General features: G+C 28.8%; 1 protein-coding gene across 3 annotated transcripts; it reads right to left on the minus strand.

Annotated features, from left to right (window-relative positions):
• Window positions 1-15,060: 15,060 nt before the first annotated feature.
• On the minus strand, window positions 15,061-21,667 carry LOC8261703 (terpene synthase 10-like). Of its 3 annotated transcripts, none has more exons than XM_048377334.1 (7): window positions 21,430-21,667; window positions 20,808-21,075; window positions 20,277-20,655; window positions 16,214-16,432; window positions 15,982-16,120; window positions 15,619-15,867; window positions 15,061-15,528 (listed from the first exon to the last, which is right to left on the minus strand). In XM_048377334.1, exons 2-7 carry the CDS (start codon window positions 21,022-21,024, stop codon window positions 15,211-15,213), a joined length of 1,521 nt encoding a protein of 506 aa, XP_048233291.1. In that variant the 5' UTR covers window positions 21,025-21,075; window positions 21,430-21,667; the 3' UTR covers window positions 15,061-15,210. The 3 variants fall into 3 exon arrangements, with proteins under 3 accessions (XP_048233291.1, XP_048233290.1, XP_048233292.1); XM_048377333.1 differs by having other exon boundaries at window positions 21,417-21,667; XM_048377335.1 differs by lacking the exon at window positions 21,430-21,667 and adding an exon at window positions 21,165-21,301.
• Window positions 21,668-22,593: the final 926 nt, after the last annotated feature.

A 22,593-nucleotide genomic window follows, 5' to 3' on the forward strand; every position in this document is an offset into this window, starting at 1 on the left:
AAAGACTAAACTAAACACTTTTGAAAATTAGCATAACATATTTAACCCAATGATCATGGTATTAAATAGAAAGACATAAAACAAGACTGAAAATTAAAGCTCCCTCTAGATCCAGAATTTCTTCAAGTAGGAAGAAGATTGGTTATCACTCTCCACTTCTTGAAAAGCTCCTTAGATCTTAAAAAAGTAATGAAAACTAAACTAAATGTTTATGGAAAACTGTAGAGAATTATGGAGAGAATAATGGTGGACAGGTGTAGAGAGCGGGTAGTAGAAAACTCTCCTCTCCCCCAATTAGGTGTTTGCAGAGATATATATATAGGATAGTCCTCTTCTAAATAAATCTCCCTAGAGATGTATACTTAATATAAGTCTATCTAATAGATAAGACTTAGTATTTTTATGTCCACCAAATACTATCCTATAAATAACTCTTAACATAAATCCTAATAATTATATAAAATGACTAAAATATCTCTTGGATATTATAATTAGCAATCGGTGCGTCTTAATCTTGAGCATTGACATGAATATGCCCAATTAAGCTTCTTTTCGAGTATTTAGCTCCATATTTTCCTCTTTTGGCTAATATTACTTAAAAATAGACAATGAAGCCTAAGTGAGGTAAAAACACATATTTTTTCATTTTATATATAGAAATTTATTATTAAAACTCTAAAATATCTTTAAATATCTGTATATAATTTGGACCGATTAACTTACCTACTTTACTAGTAAGTCTTCCACTATACCAAATTGCAGAGACGTAGTGGTAGGCTTCAATCTTCCAAGCCAAGTCATTCATACATCAAATAAGGCATCAAGTTGATGCTTGCTCCCAAATCTAACATGGCTTTTGTAATCTTTTTGTCACCTATTGTGATATCAATGGTGAAGTTGCTAGGATCCTTTATCTTAAGGGGCAATTGATGTTGAAGGGTAAGTTCACCACGAGGTCGATCTCTTAAGAAACTATGAAACCACTTATTATAAAGACTAATTATTAACACAAAACAATAAAAGTAAATCTAAACACTCTAAATCAGTAATTTTGAGAGAATAGTATTTATAAAGTAAAGTAACCAAACAATAAATAAATATGCAATGCAAATGCAAATGCTTATGATTTAAAACTATATGCTAAAGGCAGAATTTAATCTAGACATTTACTTAGTAATCTCCTTGTTTTACTTTAAGCCTATATCTAATGAATGAGATAGTGATGTGCCTTTTCCTTTAGTCACTCAAGTTAATGATGCAATTATAGTTTTTTCTACCAACATAGATTGAAGTAAAGTTGGTGTCTCTAATAAACATAGATAACAAGATTTATACAAAAGTAAAAAAGCTAAACTAAAAACTTATAAAAATTAGCCTAACATATTTAACCCAATGATCATGGTATTAAATAGAAAGATATAAAACAAGACTGAAAAGTAAAGTTCCCTCTAGATCTAGGATTCCTTCAAGTAGGAACAAAATTGGTCATCACTCTCCACTTCTTAAAAAACTCCTTAGATCTTTAAAAGAATAATAAAAACTAAACTAAATATTTATAGAAAACTATAGAGAATTATGGTGACAGGTGTAAAGAGTAGGTAGGAGAAAACTCTCCTCTCCCACAATTAGGTTTTGCAGCGATATATATAGAGGAGAGTCCTCCTCTAAATAAATCTCCTTAGAGATGTATACCTTATATAAGTCTATCTAATAGATAAGACTTTAAGTATTTTTATCTCCACCAAATACTATTCTTATAAATAACTCTTAATATAAATCCTAATAATTATATCAAATAACTAAAATGTCCATTGGGTCTTGACACGAACATTGCCTAATTAAGCTTTTCTGAGTATTTAGCTCCATATTTTCTTTTTTTGTCTAATATTACCTGAAAATAGACAATTAAGTTTAAGTGAGGTAAAAATACATATTTTCACCATTTTATATATAAAAATACATTATTAAAGCTCGAAAATATTTTTAAATATCTATATATAATTTGGATCGATTACCATTGCTGCCCTATTAATAAGTTTTTGGACTAGAGACGAGTAGTTCATTAACTTCCAATCATGAACTAGAATTTATATGCAGTGCATTTTCATTAAATGAAAAGGCGCTATCTTCATTTACGCATTTTGATTAAATGAGAAAGGAACATTTCTTGATTTACGTAATTTTAAAATATCCATAATATTGTCTTGCATAATTATTAGTATTCTTTTTCATATTTATTAATATTTTATTAAATATTCATTAGTATTTTTTAAGGTTCATTACATCTAATTTCATATATATATATATATATATATATATATGTTGCAGTATTATTGAAAATGGATTTTGCTTGCTGAACATAGGCTATAATTATGCTATTTTTTATTTTCGTTATAGTTGCAACTCCAATTCATCAATATGGAACTATTTAAACTTGACAATCAGTTCAGATGTCAAGTTTTAAGTGATATTTATTTTCATTTTTTCTATATTTTTTTTCAATCTAGCCTTTAAATAACAAAATCTTTTTATTGTCAGTAATTTTTCATATGCCCTATTTATTTGTTTACTCTTTCTTATACTAAAATATATTTTTAATACATAATCATTATATAGATCATAAGCTTCATTAACATATTTTACAAACAGTCCAAATAAATTATCAGCTAAAAAATAATTTTGAGATTCAACTGTAAAAAAGAATAAAAGTAATGAACATTATGACAGTATTACCTGAACATTAAACATACATGTGGTAGGTATTAAGAATAAAAGTGATGAATATTATAACAATATTACATGAACTTTAAACAAACACGTGATGGATATTTAAAGTAAAAGTAATAAATATTATAACGATATTATATGACCATTAAAAGTACATGTAATAGACATCACAACTACAAGCGATAAATATTATACAACATTACATGAACATTAAACGTACATGTAATGAATATTACAACTATAAGTGATGAACATTAATGATATTATATGAATATTAAACGTACAGATAAATGAACATTATAACTACAATTGATGAATATAAAATCACAATGAAATATGGTAACTAAAAATGAACAAAACATTGTATGCAAGAATTTTTAAAAATATAATGATTAATTGTTGCACTATATATATAATACAGTCTAAACTCTCTCTTCATCAATATAGAACTCTATGAAAGCTTAATAACCAGTTTAAATGTAAAGTCTTAAATAACACTTATTTTCTTCCCATATACTTTCTTTTGCTTTCGTAGACATTTCCAATAAATGATCAACAAACGAATAATTTTGAGTATCAGCTGTTTAAAAAAGCGGTGAACATTATACCTAGATTACATAAACATCATACATACATGTATTGAACATTGTAACTACAACTGATGAACATAAAATCATTAATAAAACATGTTAACTAATAATAAAAAATTAAACAATAATTATGGAATCAAAATAAATTAAATTGAATTGAATCAAAATAAAAAATTTAATGAAAATAATAAAAAAATCAAAAGTAGAAAAAGTGCAAAAAATTAGAAAGTAAAAGGAATTTATAAAACCAAAAAGGTAGGACATAGAATTTAAATTTGTATTAAAAGCTTCACACGTGAGACATGTTAAAATATCGGTCTTTTTTTAACTAAACAACATCGTTTAGACTTTGGAGCCATATAACTACATTGTTTGGGGTCCATGTTATAATTTCGAAAGGAGTTAGCTAATAATAATTGAGAATTATTAACATGTAATAAACAAGGATGCAAGGATTTGATAAAACTGTTATATAATCTTTTGTAAGATTACAACACATTCTTGTAAATTGGAAAGGAAGTAACAAAGGTGAAGAACAAGAAGGAAGTGATATATGGATGTTGAAAAGTACTTTGGAAGATTAAACATGTTTTTATAGAATGGAAAGGAAGTTGAGAAAAAAAAGGAAGTGAAATGTGGAAGTTATCAACACGTACTCATAAATAGTATTAACAACTTTCACTCAAAAATACATTGGAAGACGGGTAAATTGTCCAGCTGGTACCAAATCTTGGGACTATATATCAATTTGATACAAAGACTTTAATTTGAATCACAATGGTACCAAAAGTACAGAAAAGTATATCAATTTAGTCCAAATGTCTAATTTCTGACAACGGATGTTGACGTGGCAAGCTGAGGAGACAAAGTTAATTGATGTGGCACATGCTGAGAGGGCGAAACAACCGAAATATACCTCCTCATCTTGCCACATCACCATCCATTTGGACTAAATTGATATACTTTTCTGTACTTTTAGTACCATTATGATTCAAATTAAAGTCTTAGTATCAAATTGATATACAGTCCCAAGGTTTGGTACTAGCTGGGCAATTTACCTTGAAAGACTATACTCATTGAACATTGTTTTAGGCATTACTACTAATCCTATGTTTAGATTAAAGGAAAATAAAGAGTGATTGTAGTTTTTGTTTGTTTGAAAATAAGCGGGAAATAAAAGGAGAAAAGAAAATAACTTAAAATTCTACCTCCTTTATTTTATCTTAAAATAGAAAAAAAAAAGACAAATGAGAGGAAAATTTTACTATTTATAAGATAATTACTATTTTACCTCTAATATTATTTAGTTATTATCTATCAAAATAAAGTATGTCTTTTTATTTCACTACTCACAAAAAAAAATCGAAAGAATATTTTTTGTTCATTTCCTTACTTCACATATTCAAAATAACTTTCCTTTTATATAAAAGAATATACATCTCAATTTAAAATCTTTCCTTTTATATAAAAAAATGCATCTCTATCCTTAATTAACTGACTATAGTAAAATACTCTTTATTTTATAAAATAAAGGGTAAAATAGTAAATGTATAGCATTGCAATTTTGTTTCCTTCTCCATTTTAGCTTCCCAAATAAGGAAAAATAAATTTATTTTCCTTTCTTTTTTCTTTTCTATTCAAACATGAAGAAAGAAAATAAATGAAGTAAAATAATATATATTTTCTCCTTTTATTTTATTTCCGCCCTATAAAACTTTCCACATAGGCTAAAGTTCTATTTTTCTGTTATATAATATCATTTTGTTGTAGTGTACTATGAGTTGAAAAATCATGTGAATTTCATTTTCAAAAGATTCATTCTCAAATTCTTTACCATGGTCACTTTTTATTTTGAATATAAAAATTATTTTCATTTTGTACACTTTCTGGAAAGTTCTTAAAAGCATCACTCTTATGAGCTAGAAAACTAAACCAAGTGAATCTAGAGTGGTCATCTACAAATACATATGCATAATGTCTTCTAGCTAGATTAACAGTCCTACTTGGTCCAAATAAGTCCATATGAATAAGTTGTAAAGGTCTAGAAGTACTTACAACATTTTTGGCTTTGATGGATGGTTTGTATTACTTCCTTGTTTGACATGGTCCATAAGTCTTGTCTTAGAGAAATTGACTTTAGGAAGTCCAACTACTAGCTCATCCTTTCAAAAGCTTTGAAGCAGCTTCATGCTTATATGTCCAAGCCTTTTATGCAAAAGCCATGAACTAATCACTAATAGCCATAAGACACTCAAAAGGTTGATTAGTAAAAGTTAATTAATTATATAGATATTGGCAATCCTCTCTCCTCTAAAGATTTTCTTATCATTCCATAAGGAAGTAACAAGGCATCCTTTAGAGTCAAAGGTAACCTTTTATCCCGTAATAGTATAAAAACTGAGCTTAGGAGAGGGGCTTTGTGATAGATTACTTATTTCATAAGTGATAACATATTATGGTAGTCTTAAGTATTTTATCATTATCCAATGAGTAGTAATATCTAATTTTTTATCAAACATTGACTATAAACATAGAACGTATGTAATTAGAATCTCATTATTATAAACATGCTTTATAATTTCTCTTATTTTAAGTTTATATTCTATGGTGTTTATCTCTAACAATCTTGATTGTACCTTAATACAGCAAGCTATATCATTAAGACTTGAAAATGCCCTTAATATAATCATATGTCATTAATATGATGCATAAACGAATATAAATTATCTAAAAACTCTTTATCTTTAAGGCATACTCTAATATTAGTCCCATACTCGGACTGACAAGTTGCTTTGATACCATTTGTAATGTCTAAGCCTACATGAATTACTGACCTAACAACTAGATAGGGGGTAAACCCTATCTACATGGCTCAAAATGCAACCCTTAGGTTTTAGTAGTAACTTATTTAAACTTTATAAGTACAACAAACCCATAATCAAAATCTCCCTCACTTATAGCTCTAGCATCCTCATCCTCATCAAAATATAGCCTAATAGCCCAATATTGTAGCTTAGCAGGTGAATCATGGATTCTAATGATGTCTTATATGGATTCTAGAGGTGGCTCCCACCGACTTCCTATGATATAACACTTAGCTCCATACAATACTTAGTTTTGTACTCACACTAGTAGGTTGCTCTCATACCATTTGTAATGCCCGAGTTTGCATAAAAAGCTGACCTAACAACTAGAGTCGAGATTAAGCCTATCCACATGGCTTAAAAGTCAAACCCTAGGTGTTAGTAGTAATTCTTTTAAACTCTAACAAGCACACCGGATTGAAAATCATTTTCTAATGTAGGATGGGGTGTTACACAGCCTTAATAAAAAATTGAGCAACTGTAAGTTCTTTTTTTGAGCTTCAAAAGATTAGATATTTAATGAGATAAATTATGTGAGCATTAGTAGAGCTCTACTTGTCTTTGTTTTCTACCCAATCGACATCAAAATAAGCATGAAGAACAAGAGAAGACCAAGCATGTAATAGTACACCATGATCTAGGGTCTCATATAAGTATAGAAACAGCCCCTTGACTATATTTCAGTGTTTAATAGTTGGGAAGTGCATGACCGAAGAGAATTTATTGATTGCATAAGCAACATCACGACGAGTAAATGATAAATACTGAATGCTGCCCATGACTTGCCAAATTTTGTTAGATCAGACAAGGTAGTACGTTAAGTTAGAGTTATAACTTGTTGATTCACTAGAGGTTTAGAAATCAGCTTGGTTTAATGCATTTTTGTCCAAGTTAGCAGATGAACTATATAACTTTTCTGCGAAAGAAATAGTTCAGTAAGATGAGTGAGCAATTCAGACCTTAAGAATTATGATATGGTCCCAAGGTCCTTGAGAGAGAAAATTGAGTTGCATATACCGAAATGAATTCCTAAACAACGTGAATAGAGCTACCTGTAATGATTATATCATCTACAAATATAAGAAGATATACGGTCATATATCATCGGTATGGTAAAATAAATAAAGAAGATTTGCATGAAAGTTTATGAATCTAGAGATCTATTGTAACACCCTTAGTTGTAATAATAATAATAATTCTATATATATATATATATATATATATATATATATATATATATATATATATATATTTAAAAATTAAAAAAAAATAAAAAAATCTCCTTTTCTCCTCCTCTCTCTCTTTCCTTCCTCCCTCCCCTTCCCCTCTCCTTCTCCTTTTCCTTCCTTCTCCTCCCAGCCCACCTCCCGCTCCCTGCCTCTGCCATTGTCGCACTGCCCTCCCCGCTTCCTTCCCGCCGGCCGACGCCGACCAAAGGCTAGGGGAGGTACGCCATTGTCGGTTCGGCCTCCTGCCGTCCTTCCGCAAACCGACGCCGAATCGGACTCCCCATCCCCAAAAACCCCGGAAGCAACCCTCCTCCGTCGGAAAATCCTTGCCGGCCTTGGGAAGTGTCGCGTGAGCAGCGACTTTCCGGCCCGACACGCCTCGGCCACTTCCGCCAAAACTCTTGTACTTAGGACTCCCCACAACTTGAGCTTGAGGCGCCCGGATTTAAATTCGACCTTGGCGGTACGGCTTAGGACCAGTGTTTTCCTGGACGCGTGAAATATTTCAATTTTTAACTCGGTATAATTTTATTAGACTCTGAAAAATTTTGTTATAATATTAGAAAGTTATTGTGGCTATTAATTGCTTGTGTTGGGTAGTTTAAAAATAAACCAAATTAAATTGTTTGGGTTGTGGTGTTTTGGAGTCGGGAAAATATTAGTGCGTTCTTGTGGCTCTACCTTATTAATTCCAGCATGTCGATATGTTTTTGGCAGTCCTGGACCTGTTTTACGGGGGGTAAATATCCGTGAATTTAGGGAGGTTTTGTCAAATTTCGGTAGAATCCTCGAGTCCAATTTAATTCTAGCAGTCGACCTTAGGGTCTAAGTTTAGGAAAAATTTCGAATGTCTATTAATTGTATGTCTTTTGTTATTAGATAATTCAGCCTTCCCGCCAGCTCCACCCGAGGGCGTAGGAGGCCGGATCATGAACGCGTTAGATCCTGTGAGTTAAAGTCATTTAATCATTGCACTATTGCTAAGTCTGATTTAATATGCTATTTTGAAAGTTTATGCATAATATGATTATTAGTATCGCAAAATAAATGATTTCACTTGATTATTAATATTTAAAATAATATAAATATTATTATTAGTATGTTATAATAAGATAAACGTTATTATTTTTTCCCTCACAATTTCACATTGTTTTACCTTAAATTTTTAATCTTTATTTCGATATGTGTTGGTTGAGTTTATCAGATAATGATATTTATTATATGTGATGATTGCGAATTGGGAAATGTGCCTTGTAGAACATGCCGCCTGATGGGTTACATCAGGACCGCGTGCGCACCGGTAATGATCATGGATATAAGGTTATTATGGATTTGTCTGCCCTGATCGAGCATTGCTCTCTGGGCTGAGTTTAGTTGATTGCCGGAGTTAAGGTCCCTGATCGAGCAATGCTCTCTGGGCGCCGGCTTATGTGGAATTCAAGTGTTCAGGCTGGAGGTAAGGACCCTGATCGAGCTTGCTTTCTGGGCGCCAGACCTGTTGGATTAAGAGAGCCGAAAGGCTACTAGAATTTGGGGTTTAGGGTTCTACCGAGCCACTCGTCCCGAAAAGAAAAGAAACAAAGATATTTTTATTTATTTATTTATTTCATTATGGTATGATGACATCATGATTTCTGTTTATGTTCAGGGTTTGATATATGGATTCGAATAATTAATATTTCTTGTGAAGACTGCAATAGTCTCTAGATTATTTGATTTTATCTCACGCTTGTAATTTTTCAGGTGATAGTTAAAGACCTTCGCCATCGCACATTCGACAGTCCGACTTCTTCTTCTTCGGACTTTTGTAATTATCTTGTACTTATATACTTGTCATTTTTACTCTAGAGTGTCCGCAGTAGGAAATTTTAAAATTTATATAACTATTCTAACTCCTGTTGGTAGTATGATGATGTATTATGCAAGACAATTATGACTACTTTATATTTGGTTAATTGTATATATGGATTTGCGGGTTGGTAAGGCTTACTACGGGTTTCGGTGACCTTAAGCCTACCCATTCCCTAGTGCCGGTCACGGGCCCCCAAAGTGGGTCGTGACATCTATAAAAATTGTCACGATTCATGATACTAAGCACGAGGTGGTTGCTTGAGGCTATAGATTGCCTTTCATAGATTACTCATATGTAAAGGTCTTAATCAATGAAATCCTAGTGATTGTTGCATGTAAAATGCTTCTGCGATAGTATCCTGTAAAAAGGCATTGTTAATGTCTATTTGTTCTAGTGGTTAGCCTCGAATGATTGCTACAATAAGAATAAGTCAGACTGTTATGGCTTGATTACCATGACGAAGGTTTCAATATCATCTAACCCAGGTTTTAAAATCATTCTATGCTACCAACCTTTGTTTGTACCCAATAATAAAATCATCGAATTTGTATTTAATGCAATAACTCCACTTACATCTAATAAGATTAATTATGAGAAGGACTAGAGAAAATGAGGTCCCATGTGCCATCCTGAAGAAGAGCATCATACTCTTCTAACATTGCTTGATGCCATTGTGGATATTTGATGACTTGGGTGATAGTGGTGGGTTTGAGATTGATTCTATAATTTTAAGACTATCAAAAGAATAAACAAGAGATGTACATAAATTTGACAACAAGACCTCAAGAGGCAGACTAGAAGAAACATTAGACTTTGAGAAAGGATTTTATGACTTTTACTACATTAGCATGCATTACAATTATTATTTGAAGAAAAGACACCTAACTGAAGTTGATAAAGAACATTATTGAGTTTAGGAGGAGTTGGATGACTTAATCTATTGTGCCACTCAGATAAAGTGATTCTAACACTAGTAGAAAAAGGAAATGAGAGGATTAGTTGGGAGTAGCTGTATTTCACTTATGCACACTATCTTTACTATCTCTCTACAAGAGAAGTACCCTCGTTTAAAGATCCTTCACATAAAATGAGTTAGGTAAGAACTCAATAGAGGTGTTATAGGAAGTGCAAAACTAAGAGATTGACATAAGATTTATTTTCATATTAGGTATGTGTAAAATATTATTCATTGTAAAAGTACATAAAGGTGTAGGGAGATATGTGGAACCAATATGGGTGATCAGTAGACTTGAGCCATCATCGATCATGATGTCATAAGCTCTTTCATAAGAAGTATGAATTGATAGATTGCTCATATCAATAGTCACATGGTGAGCTCAGAAGTTGCTCAGTCTGTTAAGACTAAGCTTGAGGATTCTAGAGAACAGGAGGTCCGAGTCGCAATGGTGCTTAAGGTGGGGTTATTAAAGATGATGTTTGTTGTTAAGGACTTAAAGACTAGAAGGTGATCAATGTAAACAAGGGGCACCTCTAGATTGTGTGACCTTAAGTAATGCAAGCTTGGCATTTACCAAGGTAGGGTTTTGGAGATAGTTGATCACTCTATTGGTTTGATCTTGAATATTGAGACTTTTGAGTTCAAGAAGTTTTTCAATTGGTACATCTGGAGGTGTGATTCATTGTTACTGGTAGAGAAGTTGTAATTTGAGATCATTTGAGAGATAGTTCTTTATTGATAAATTTCTCATGAAGTACATCAAACGAGATGAGTATGTCATTGACTATGAATAGCTTTTACAATTGACGTGTACTCATTATTCAGACCATCTAGAATATTTTCTAAAAGATCTCCATCATCTATAGGTTTTCCGAGAACAACAAGTTTATCTACTCAGTTTTTTATATACATCATATATTTAGACACAGTTTGAGTTCCTTTAATGAAACTTCTGAGTTAATCCTTGAGTTTTTTTATATGATTGCTAGAAGTTTTAACATAGGTGTTAGAGATTATGGTCCAGGCTTTTGAGTAGTTTTGGCGAGCTGAAGTAGTAGAATGATTGTAGGAGAGAGAGAGAGAGAGTCGATGACGGCATTAAAGATGAGTTTTTTTAGCATATCTAGGTGATGAAGTCGGGATTAGAAACAATGGTATTGCTGGTGGTTATTATTGTTGGTGGACAAGGTGCAGCTCCATCCATATATCTATCTAGATTATATCTTATTAAGGTGACATAGAATTGTAGTTTCCATGAAAGGTAGTTCTAGGATTGAGTTTAATTTGATTTAGGAGATCTAGGTTTGCAAGAAAAATATGAAGAGAAGGTTGGATGTGTGGTTTAGGAGCTCAAAGGCTCTAATACCATCTGGTAGATTAAGAATATGTGAAAGAGTTATATTATTCAACCATTCAATCAATATATACACTTAAATTATATTGAGATTTTTCAGAATATGAAGGTTCTAATATGACAAGTAAATGTAATTATAAGTAAATTATATATGTTTAAGTAGAAATAGATTGTTATACATCACATATATAACGCAGGGAAGTAAGAAATTGATTCACAACACTTGAAGATTAAGTTTAAAAGTTGAAATTGTGGTTTAGATTAGAAAAATGAATTTTCCTTTTGATTAAAAAATGAAGAACTTAAAACCTTGAAGAACATATTTTTTCTCTTGATTTTTTATGTTGATTCGAATAAAGAATTAAATAGAGATTTGCAAATGTAAATCCTCCAAATTATCTCACACAATCGACTCTTTGGCAAAGCTTGAATTCTTTGAAGAAAAGAAAATGAGAACGCTTATTTTTCTTCTTCTCTGTATACTTTCTCTATTTCAAAAGTTCGGTTACTAGTACATGCCAAAACCATTTTGAACATGACATATTGATAATGTAAAATTGTATTTTGGTCTCTCATGTTAATGATAAATTATCATTAACACATTTTTCCACTTATATATGTCTTCACAAACTTTTTGTGATGATGGGTGCAAAAGACCCGCAATTTATAATTAATATTATTAATACAAACTTTAACTTTGGAAGATGCTAGTATTTCTACTCGAAATATAAGTCAAGTCCTTCGCTTTGCCTAAGTCGATCTTACTATGTGATTTCTAGGTTCATTATTAATTGGCAATGAGAATTTAATATTAAACTCTTTAATATTAATTAAACTAATTTAATTAATTAAGGGAACAATTAAATAATTTTTTTCTCAATTGTTCCCATAAATTATAAGTGACGCCTAGTAGAGCTGAGCATGGATCTCGGTGATTCCCGCCCGAACCGAATAACCGTATCAAAAAAATACCATAACCGAAATAACCGAAATTTTTTATAACCGAATTGAACTTATCCAAATTTTTTTTCTATTATGGTATGGTACTGGTTCTTTAGTAAAAACCGTACCATAACCATACCATAACCGATCCATCTTGTACTGATTCGGACCAAACCGTAGAACCGAATTTTTTACATATATTTATTAATAATTATTTATATTATATAAATAATATCTATTAAAAATAACTATAATATTATAAAATACTTTATACTCTATAATTTTTTTTTATTTGTCATTTTATATAATTCAAGCAATTATTATCGAAATAAGAAAAAAAATACTACATATTAAAAATAACTATAATATTATAATATATGTTATACTCTATAAGAAAAATATAAGTTATATATTAATATATCATATAGTATACTGATACTAATATATATTACTCTAATACTAAATTTATAATTTACTATCTACTAACTTAACCCTAATACCTTTTCTTACCACATATTACAAGCCTACACCTAACAATTTGAACATGACGTCTTCCTCTTTAGAACACACCGTCGCACCTCCCATTTTGCAATTCAGAAAGATAAAATCCCTAAGGTAAATTTCTGGACAGAAAATCAGAAGGAAGAAGGAAGAAATTCGCTGGGTTAGACATCTTCCTCTTTAGAACACACCGTCACACCTCTCAATATTCAGTTCAGAAAGACAAAATCCCTAAGGCAAATTTCTAGACAGAAAATCAAAAGGAAGAAGGAAGAAATTGGTTCGCCTAGATGTCTTCCTCTTTAGCGCCACGCATAATTGGCTCGTAGAAAGGCAGAAGCAAGAATTGACTCGCGTAGATGTCTTCCTCTTTAGTGCTCTCTCTTCCTATAATTGTGTCGTCATTGCCTAGTTTTGGGTATTTTTCTTTTCTTTTTTACTTTTTTATTTTTATTTTTTATGGGTAGATTGTTGGCTGCAACTGCGAAAAATATTTTATTTTAATGATTGCCATCTGCAAAATATTTTTATGCTAGCAGTAACATATATTTTAATAGTTTGTATTTGAACCTTGAATGAATTATTATACTTGTAAGTGACTGGATTGCAAAATAGGTTGTTCAAGAATGTGATTGCAATTCTAATTCAGATTTTCATGCTACTTTCTTTAGGTTGGTAATCATATTTTCTCTAAATATATTCGATTAAAAATGAGATTAAAGTTGTGTTTTTTAAATTTTTTAGAACTGAAAATAGCAACAAGCCGAACTGTATTTAACCGTACAAATTGGTACAATAGTACAGATCCTTTTATATTTGGTACGGTACTGGTACCTTTGATTTTAAAAGAACTGAAATTTGGTATGGTACTGGTGTTTTATAGATAACCGAATTGGACCGATCCGTACTCAGCCCTAACGCCTAGTAACATATTATAATTAGCCAATTAATAATAAAGGTATTGATTATCCATGAACCCATTATTTATGATTACCATGTAATTAAATCATTCCATTGAATAATATCCCGATCAAGTGAGAATCATGGAATAGAAAAATCCACTAACTTGATACTATGAATAAATCCATGATACATCTTGACTAAATATGATTAATGCGAAAATCTCTTTTTCCATTAATCATAATTACCTCGGTCAAGGATTTCCTAGTCAAGATGTTGCCGGATCGCATAGGACATTCTCCTTGTTTACTCAAGGCGATGGATGCCTTGTTGATGAACATCTGCCTCCATGTATATGCAACTAGAGCCACTATCTACAAGTACCCATTCTTATTATGAACAGATACCTATAGCATAAGCAAATTCCAATTATATATTCATGAGACGACTTTGTCATCTCAGGTATAAGGATTAGTTACACCATCACAACTTAATAATAAATCAATGACTTAAATAAATTATCCATGCGATTTATTATTTCTGCAAGTCATGTTCAGTTCACTTGTCTCACAAGTGACCCATAATGATTAACTTAGTAACTCATACTAAATTGCATGAGACTCACCATCCTATATATATTAGCATCTCATACTAATCATAGGGTTAAACATATTATGTTGGTCTTCCGGATTAAAAATGTCCAATATTTAATCCTATGATAAAGAATTATTAAATAATATTTATTCTAAAGATCATTCGTCACTCATATTCTCAACTCTTAAAAATGAAGTTTTTAGTAAATATTATTGGACTTATTCAATAATTATATTACTATAAAAATGAATAAAAGACAACTGCCATAAATAAAAAAATTCATTACATAATAATATCACAATATATGAACAAAAAAGCAAAAATCCAATTGGCTCCTAGGACATACATCTAACATAAGCTTGCCTCCTATAGTTTTTAGTCTTCATCCTTTACTTGAGGAGATAAGATAACAAATATATTGCTAGTTTTCTTTTATTTATTTTTTATATTCCTTATGTATTTATCATGTAGTTTTCTTGTGAATATTTGTAATCATATATAAATACCTCTCTAAAGTAATGCAAAATATATTTCTTTACACAATAAAACTGATAAAATTACAAGGAAGAATTAACTCTTCCTTTATATATATATTTGCACATCCTTTATTTTTCTCAACCAACCCAACAAGCTTGTAACAATTTTCATTATAAGATGGCTCCACATGTACTTAGGCATGTGGGCATATGATTAGATGGATCATGGAAAGGGCAAAAATAAATATATAGGAATAGGTTTAACAAGTAATGATAGAACCCGATCCTTAGTTTCACCGTTCTCTATCCCATATCCATCACCATATTGGTACACGCATTGTGCCATTCTAGCTAGGTTAGCTGCTACTTCAATAAATGTTTTTGAGAATGGAAAATCTGCAAGTCCTCGTTCTTTATTTATTTTCTTCCATGCTTCACCAATTAAGTATTGAATGTGCTCGCGGGCTTTTGCTTCTGAAGCTCCAGTTTCATACATGTAACATTGTATTGATTTCGGATTGTCACCTCTTTTTAATTCATCCTGAAAATAAAAAGAAAACATTTAGGATCAATAATGAAATTAATTTAAAAGGATAAGAAATTATAAAGAATAGGAAAAAGGTATGTATACTGATGATGTTCCTAGATCATTTGCAAATCTAAGAATCATAGATGACCATCGGATTATATCCGGATACTCCTTTAAAGATTTCAAAGCTTCATTTGACGCTGGAGACCCTTCAAGGAAATAAGCATGAACTAGGATAACAGGAGCTGAAATAGAAATCCATGCATTGTCCATGTATTCTTGCATGGTTGGTGTATAGCCACTATAATACCACTTGGCCTCCACTAAATAAGATTTACATAAATCTGCCCACTGAAATAATTAACTAAGTCAATACATGAATGAATCAAAAAATTAGATATTAAAAAGAATTAGAGTAAATTAATAACATATTAAGATTATAAATCAATTCAGATTAATACATACAGCTTTCTTCAAGTAGGGAATGACATAAAGTCCTTGTTTTCTAAGGACATCATAACCTATTTCATTGATCGAGTTATGGAGGGCTAGGAAACATAACTTCATATACTCAGGAAGTTGGTCCATTGCATTAACATCCCACCTGAAATTTAACATTAAATATTTATGATGAAATAACCAAATCATATAATACAGAGTATATGAGATGCAGTAACGCTATGTATCTAGCTCCAACCTTTCAACAGCATCGGTGAACAACTGGAGTTCATCCAAGGTGCCATACACGTCATAAATATCATCCATTACTGTCATTAGTGAAAATATTTTGGTGGACATTCTTCTAAAATATCCAAATTGTGGCTCAGAATTCTCCCCTACTGTCCATAAGAAGTTTTCCATTAATCTGTCTCTTGCAAAGCCTAACTTTTCACCAAGACCTGTATTCCTCCACCACCTTTATACAAGACCAAGACAAACTAGTACTATTAGAAGCTAAGTTGCAGGAGAATGAAAATAGAAAACACGATATAACACAAAATATATAATATTTTTTTAAGAGTTAAAAATAAAATATTATGACAATATTATATATATATATATATATATATATATATATATATATATATAAAAGTCATGCTAATACTTTTAAAAGAATTTAAATAAATAATAATTATTTATAAAAAGTTAAAATATAAAATAATAAATGACTATTCTAAATTTGCTATATCATCATCAAATAATATAGTTAATATAATTGGATATATTGGCACATAATAGATATTTTATTGCGTGATTTGTCCACTAAAATATTAGTTATTATTAAATTTTAAAAATAGCTATTTATTATAGACCAAGAGATGAACACTGAAAAGAAATATATGTATATATAGAGAAAATTTATTAATATAATAAAAACTAATATAATAGGAAAAAGTTAAGAATCATTTATAAATAGAAAACAAAATAAATATAAAAAAATAAAAATATTTCTCATAAACAATCCAATTAAATGGATTTTTTTAAAGTCCTAAGAATAAATAATAAATAAAAAATATAATAGAAAATTTATTTTAAAGTTTCTAAATATATATAAGAGTTTCTAAAAAATTTCAATGTCCGGCTCGAAACCGTAACCCATTTTAGATTTTGATATAACTTATATTAGAAACCATGTGCAAGCAGGGTTCTAATATGTGTTTTTTTTTTAATTTATGTTCATTAAATTTATATTAAATATTCATTAAATATTATATTAAATATTTATTATTTAAACACTAAAGGTTGAAAAAATATTTGTATTACAATATAAATATTGTAATATAACTTTAGCTTGATTTTTTTTTTACTAACTGCAAGGACATTTACGTTATATCTATGTTGTATATATATGTTAGAATAGATTAATAAACATGATGTTCATTAATGTTGAATATCCATTAAAAACCTAATAAATATTATACCTATGAATAATGAATGCTTATGCCAATTACAAAAATATTTTAACATGCATCACAAAAACAATAAATCAAACTTTCATAACGAATCAATATTATATTCATCTAAAGTAATATTTCAAAGTGATATGAAGAACATATTTATAGTTATAATTATTGATTAATAAGAATAAATTAACGAACATGTATATTATAAATAATGAGCAAACTTCACTAAAACGATAAATATTTAAAAGTTGATGTACTAAAAATTAATATTTTTATAATAAACAAAGAATATTGTGTCTATGAATAATGAATATTGATGTATATCATAAGAATAGTACACTCTTGGTTCTGTAATTATCAATTACATATTGATGAAATTCTCAAATTTTCAAATGTAAAGAATAAGTTTTATTCATTAATAATATAATTTTTCAAGTATACAAAGACTTCATAAAAATTATATTATATTAATTTTAATAAATAATTTATTTTATCATTTATCAAAATTATATCGATCTTTAAATTTTTTAGAGGATAACTCATTGAAAAAATAAAAAAAATGTGTTAATAACTATATTAATTTTAATATTTTATTTACCATATATATATATATATATACACACATTTAAGTTCATATAAAAAAATTTACGAAAGACATTAAAAAATAAGGTAAAATTAAAAAAACTACCCTGTGGTTTGACATTTTTACATTTGAGAGACAGTATTTTTCGTGTCAAAGGAGTCACATATGTCTTATTTTATTAGTATTTTTTAGATATATTCAATATTTTTCTCATTTCTTAAATTATAAATTCTAATAGAAATATAAATATTTGGATAAAAGAAGTATTTTTAATTAATTTAGCATTCGATTAGATATTTTATGATCATAACAAATTGTTAAAATATATATTTTTTAATTTTAATCAAATTTGAGAAATAATATTCTTAAATAAAATTTTAATAAATTAATTTTTTGATGTATTATTAGATACCACATTGCTTTGGTAATAGTTCATATAAAATATATGCAAAACTATGTAAGAAATAATAAAAACGTAAATATGTACCTATTTTCAAATGCTAAAAAAAACAGTGGTACTCTTTTGATACAAAAAATTTCTATGTCCCTCAAGTAAAAAAGTATCAAACCTCAAGATAGTTTTTGAACTTTATTATAAAAATATATATAATTTAGGGTAAAGTTCAAAAAATAACCTTGTGGTTTGACATTTATACACTTAAGAGACATATGTATTTTCCGTATAAAAAGAATAACGTATGTTATATTTTTTTGGAATTTTTTAAGTACATCCAATGCTTTTCTCTTTTCTTTATAGTAAATATTAATATAAATATAAATATTAAAATAAAATAAGTACTTTTAATTAATTTAGGATCTAATTAAATTTTTTATCATAAAAAATTATTAAAACATATATATTTTAAATTTTTTCAAATTTAAAAATAATTTTCTTAAATAAAATTTTAATATATTTATAAATTCTTTGATGCTTTGTTATATCTCATATTGCTTATAAAATCATAATTTAGTAATAGTTCCTATTACATACGTGTAAAATTATGTGTAAAACTATGTAAAAATGATAAATATAAATATATATCTAAAAAATACTAAGAAAATAAAATATATGGTATTTCTTTAATACAAAAAATATTTTCATCATTCAAGTAAATAAATGTCAAACCATCGGATAGTTTTTGAACTTTATTCATATATTTTATTATTATTTATAAAAATATTATAAATAATTATAAAATACTAAAAATTCTATTTAGTTTTATCTATTAATTCAATTTATATTATTATTTAAAATTAAAATAATTATAACAATTATATAATGCGTGGATAAAAATTTATTCTTTATAAATATAGGAGTATTTACTCAATATATAATTTTTAATATAAATATTAATTTTTATAATTTATTTGTTATAATTTTAAGTTAAAGAAATTAAAAAAATGGTACTGTTGTCCGCAAGTATGGTCCAGCCTCCGGATCACAAAAATAATTTACTTTCTAGAAAGCCATATTTCTATATCAAGGGGAATAAAAATATAGAATCTCCATTTATTTTTATCTAAATGGCAGAAAATAAGGCGATCATTTAGTATTTTCAAAGGATATTAATATGTATGTTTTCAAGAAAAGTTAATAATAATTTTTACACCTAATAATTATCAATCATAACCTTTATGAAAAACCAATAAATTAATTAAATTGATGGGGTTAGAGAATGGACTAAGGTTTGAGATTTACCATTTTGAAATAGAAACTGGGAACTAGACGTGAAAGAGAAATCTGATTAGATAGTGTGGTCATCAGGCGGCTAAAAAGAAGAGATGGGTTATTGGATAATTTTTAATTTAATAAAATTAAACAAAAAATGTAAAATTAATATAGCTAAGTGAAGAGATGGGTTATTGTATAATTTTTAATTTGATTAAATTAAATAAAAATAAATTTAAATAATATAATAGACTTATTTTATTGAGTCAAACTAGTATTACTCGATATAAAAAATTTAAACAAATAAATATAGCGACAAATAAATTATTACAACTAATAAAAATACAAATTGAAACTATTTAAAATAAGAATATAATATTATACTGCTATAAAATTTTAAAACATAAATATTATGATGATACAAGTTTTTACTGCAAAAAAAAGAAATATTATGTTTAGTTTTTTTAGTAGCAAAATTAGATTTGTTACTAAATTATTGCTACTAAATTTAGTGATGTATAAATAGTATAAATAATTATAATTTCCACAATTAATTGAGCTTAGTTGGGCCTAGGGTTATAAATGAGATTAGAAATGAGCATACCATGACACATATTTTAGGTCCTCTTGATGGATCGCTTGCACATTGTTGAAGTCTAACTTAGAAAGCTCAAGCAGAAGAGGATTCGTGCCTTCTTTTCTCTCATATACTTCTATAAACCACCTTGTCTCCAACCTTGGCACCCTCCAATGGAGTGGGAGCTCCAAAGAATGACTTATTATCATGGACAGAAATTGGTCTTTGTCTTGTAGGGTAGTATATTTCTGGAGACATATTGTGGCAAATTTTCTAGCAACTTCTAAAATATTCTCACCTTCTTCCGAAAGGTACGATGCCTCGTACAAAGACAGTAGTCCTTTAAGATCCTCACCTATGCATGCCTTAAAGTTTCCCAGGTCATCAAGGAAAATATTGAAAATCTCTGCAATTTAACTTTGTCACTTTTAGTATTGCTAATCTCAAATTACAGTCAAATTATCAGGTGTGTTCTATATGGTTAACCATAAGTAGCAAAAAGAAACAAAAATTTGTATATAATAGCGTAGTTAGCAGATCGGCATCTTCCTTCCTTACCTTGAGATATGTTATACCCATGTTGTCTTAAGAGTCTAAACTGAAGAGCTGTGGCATGCAAATCCTCCTTCGTCCAGGTCTTCTCAAAGCGATTCTGAATGTAAATGTTGTTCAGTATCTTGTTGATTTCATCTTGGAAGTGATAAGCTAATCCAAGTCTTTGCAACGTATCAATCAGCTCGAGCTGATCCAGAGGAATCACAGCTTCGTTAAGCATCGTCTTTACACTTTTCTTCAAATGGTTAATTCGTTTTGTATATGATTCTCCCTGCATCACGTCAAGAATTTTTTTAAACTTTCTGGGACACGGTAATTAGCTTCACTGAGAGAAATCTTAATACAATAAGAATAACACACCAATATCCCTATTGTCTGATCGGCTATGAAAAAAATTCATAGATCTTATTGTTAAAGCATAGCGATGACATTCTACTAATAAACTATCCCAATTTATAGATAATGAACCGTCTTTATATTGCACGATGACTTATGTAAAGATCAATAAGCACAACAAGGAAAAAAAAAAAAAAAGAAGCTATCCATTTGCACACTAACTTAATAAAAAAGAAAAGAGGACAGAATAAGATGAAGAAAATGGTAATTGTATACCACAAATTCATGCCTGAGTGATTGCACAAAATTATAATCCCAAATTGGAGGGTGATAATTAGCAGATCGTCTGATTACAGTTTCATTTGACATTTTTGGACCACCCATGCATCTAATTGGGTTAGCAAAACAGTAATTGTATGTTGACTTTGAGTGCGTACTGTATGATAGTTTAGCGAAATTGGCATTAGTAAAACAAGAGGGAGAAGGAAATAGAAGTGCCATTTGAAAGGGCTTTGAGGATAGTAGATTAAGGAGTAGGTGGTATTTAAACCCACCTGCAGAACTCATTTATCATCGCTCAAATGGATGTAAAATCTTCTCGGTTAATTTGATTTCATTGTCGGTAAGGAAAAAAACAAGGGGCTCTGGGATGTTCCTGCCATGTCACGTCAATTTGTCGGTAACTACACTGCTCATTCCAGCTCTATTCATTAAGTGTTCTTGATTGACAGCATTGATAGACACCTACCACAATGTCAGAATTTAGATAGCTCCCTGCCGATAGTCAATTGTGCATAGGCAGAAAATTTTTGTAAGTGGGGTTTGATTTAAGCTACATTCGTATATTTTGACAAAATAGAATATATAATTACGAGAAAATTATAATTTAATAAAAATTTATGTATTAAATTTTTTAAATTTAATATTTAATTTTATTGGTAAAATAATAAACAACTATTATCATGTAAATATTTTATCATATTATATAAATGAGATATATAAAATAAAATAATATTATAATAAAATAAAATATAACATAACATATATTTTTTAAAATCATATATACAAATATTACAATAAAGAGAAATAATTTTTAAGATGAGACTTAAAATATTTATAATTTATTACAATGGAGAGAGTTTATTCTTATTTATAAGTGGCTCAAATTAAAATCATAATTATTTTATTCTTATATAGAGTATCACTGTAGTTAGAAGTATTATCAACAATATAATTTATATATTTCTATTAAATTATACATAATTAATTTTTTATTTCAATTTATTTCAAAATATATATGTTTCAATAATATTTTTATTTTATTTTTTATTCAATTTTTATTTAAAAATCTTTAAATCTTTTACAAAAAGATGATAAATTAAAAAAAGATTTACAGTCCTAATTCTTTGATATACTCCCTAAATAGAAAATGAATATGATTTAAGAATTTAAT

This window comes from Ricinus communis, chromosome 7 (assembly GCF_019578655.1).
Source record: "Ricinus communis isolate WT05 ecotype wild-type chromosome 7, ASM1957865v1, whole genome shotgun sequence".
NCBI classification, from domain to species: domain Eukaryota; kingdom Viridiplantae; phylum Streptophyta; class Magnoliopsida; order Malpighiales; family Euphorbiaceae; genus Ricinus; species Ricinus communis.

Coding starts and splice junctions, on each gene's coding strand:
- LOC8261703 (XM_048377333.1), bottom strand. CDS start 21,641: ATGGCACTTCTATTTCCTTCTCCCTCTTGTTTTACTAATGCCAATTTC. Junction 21,076..21,416: donor CACTCAGGCATGAATTTGTG/GTATACAATTAC, acceptor GACGTGATGCAG/GGAGAATCATATACAAAACG. Junction 16,121..16,213: donor TTCACCGATGCTGTTGAAAG/GTTGGAGCTAGA, acceptor GTTAAATTTCAG/GTGGGATGTTAATGCAATGG.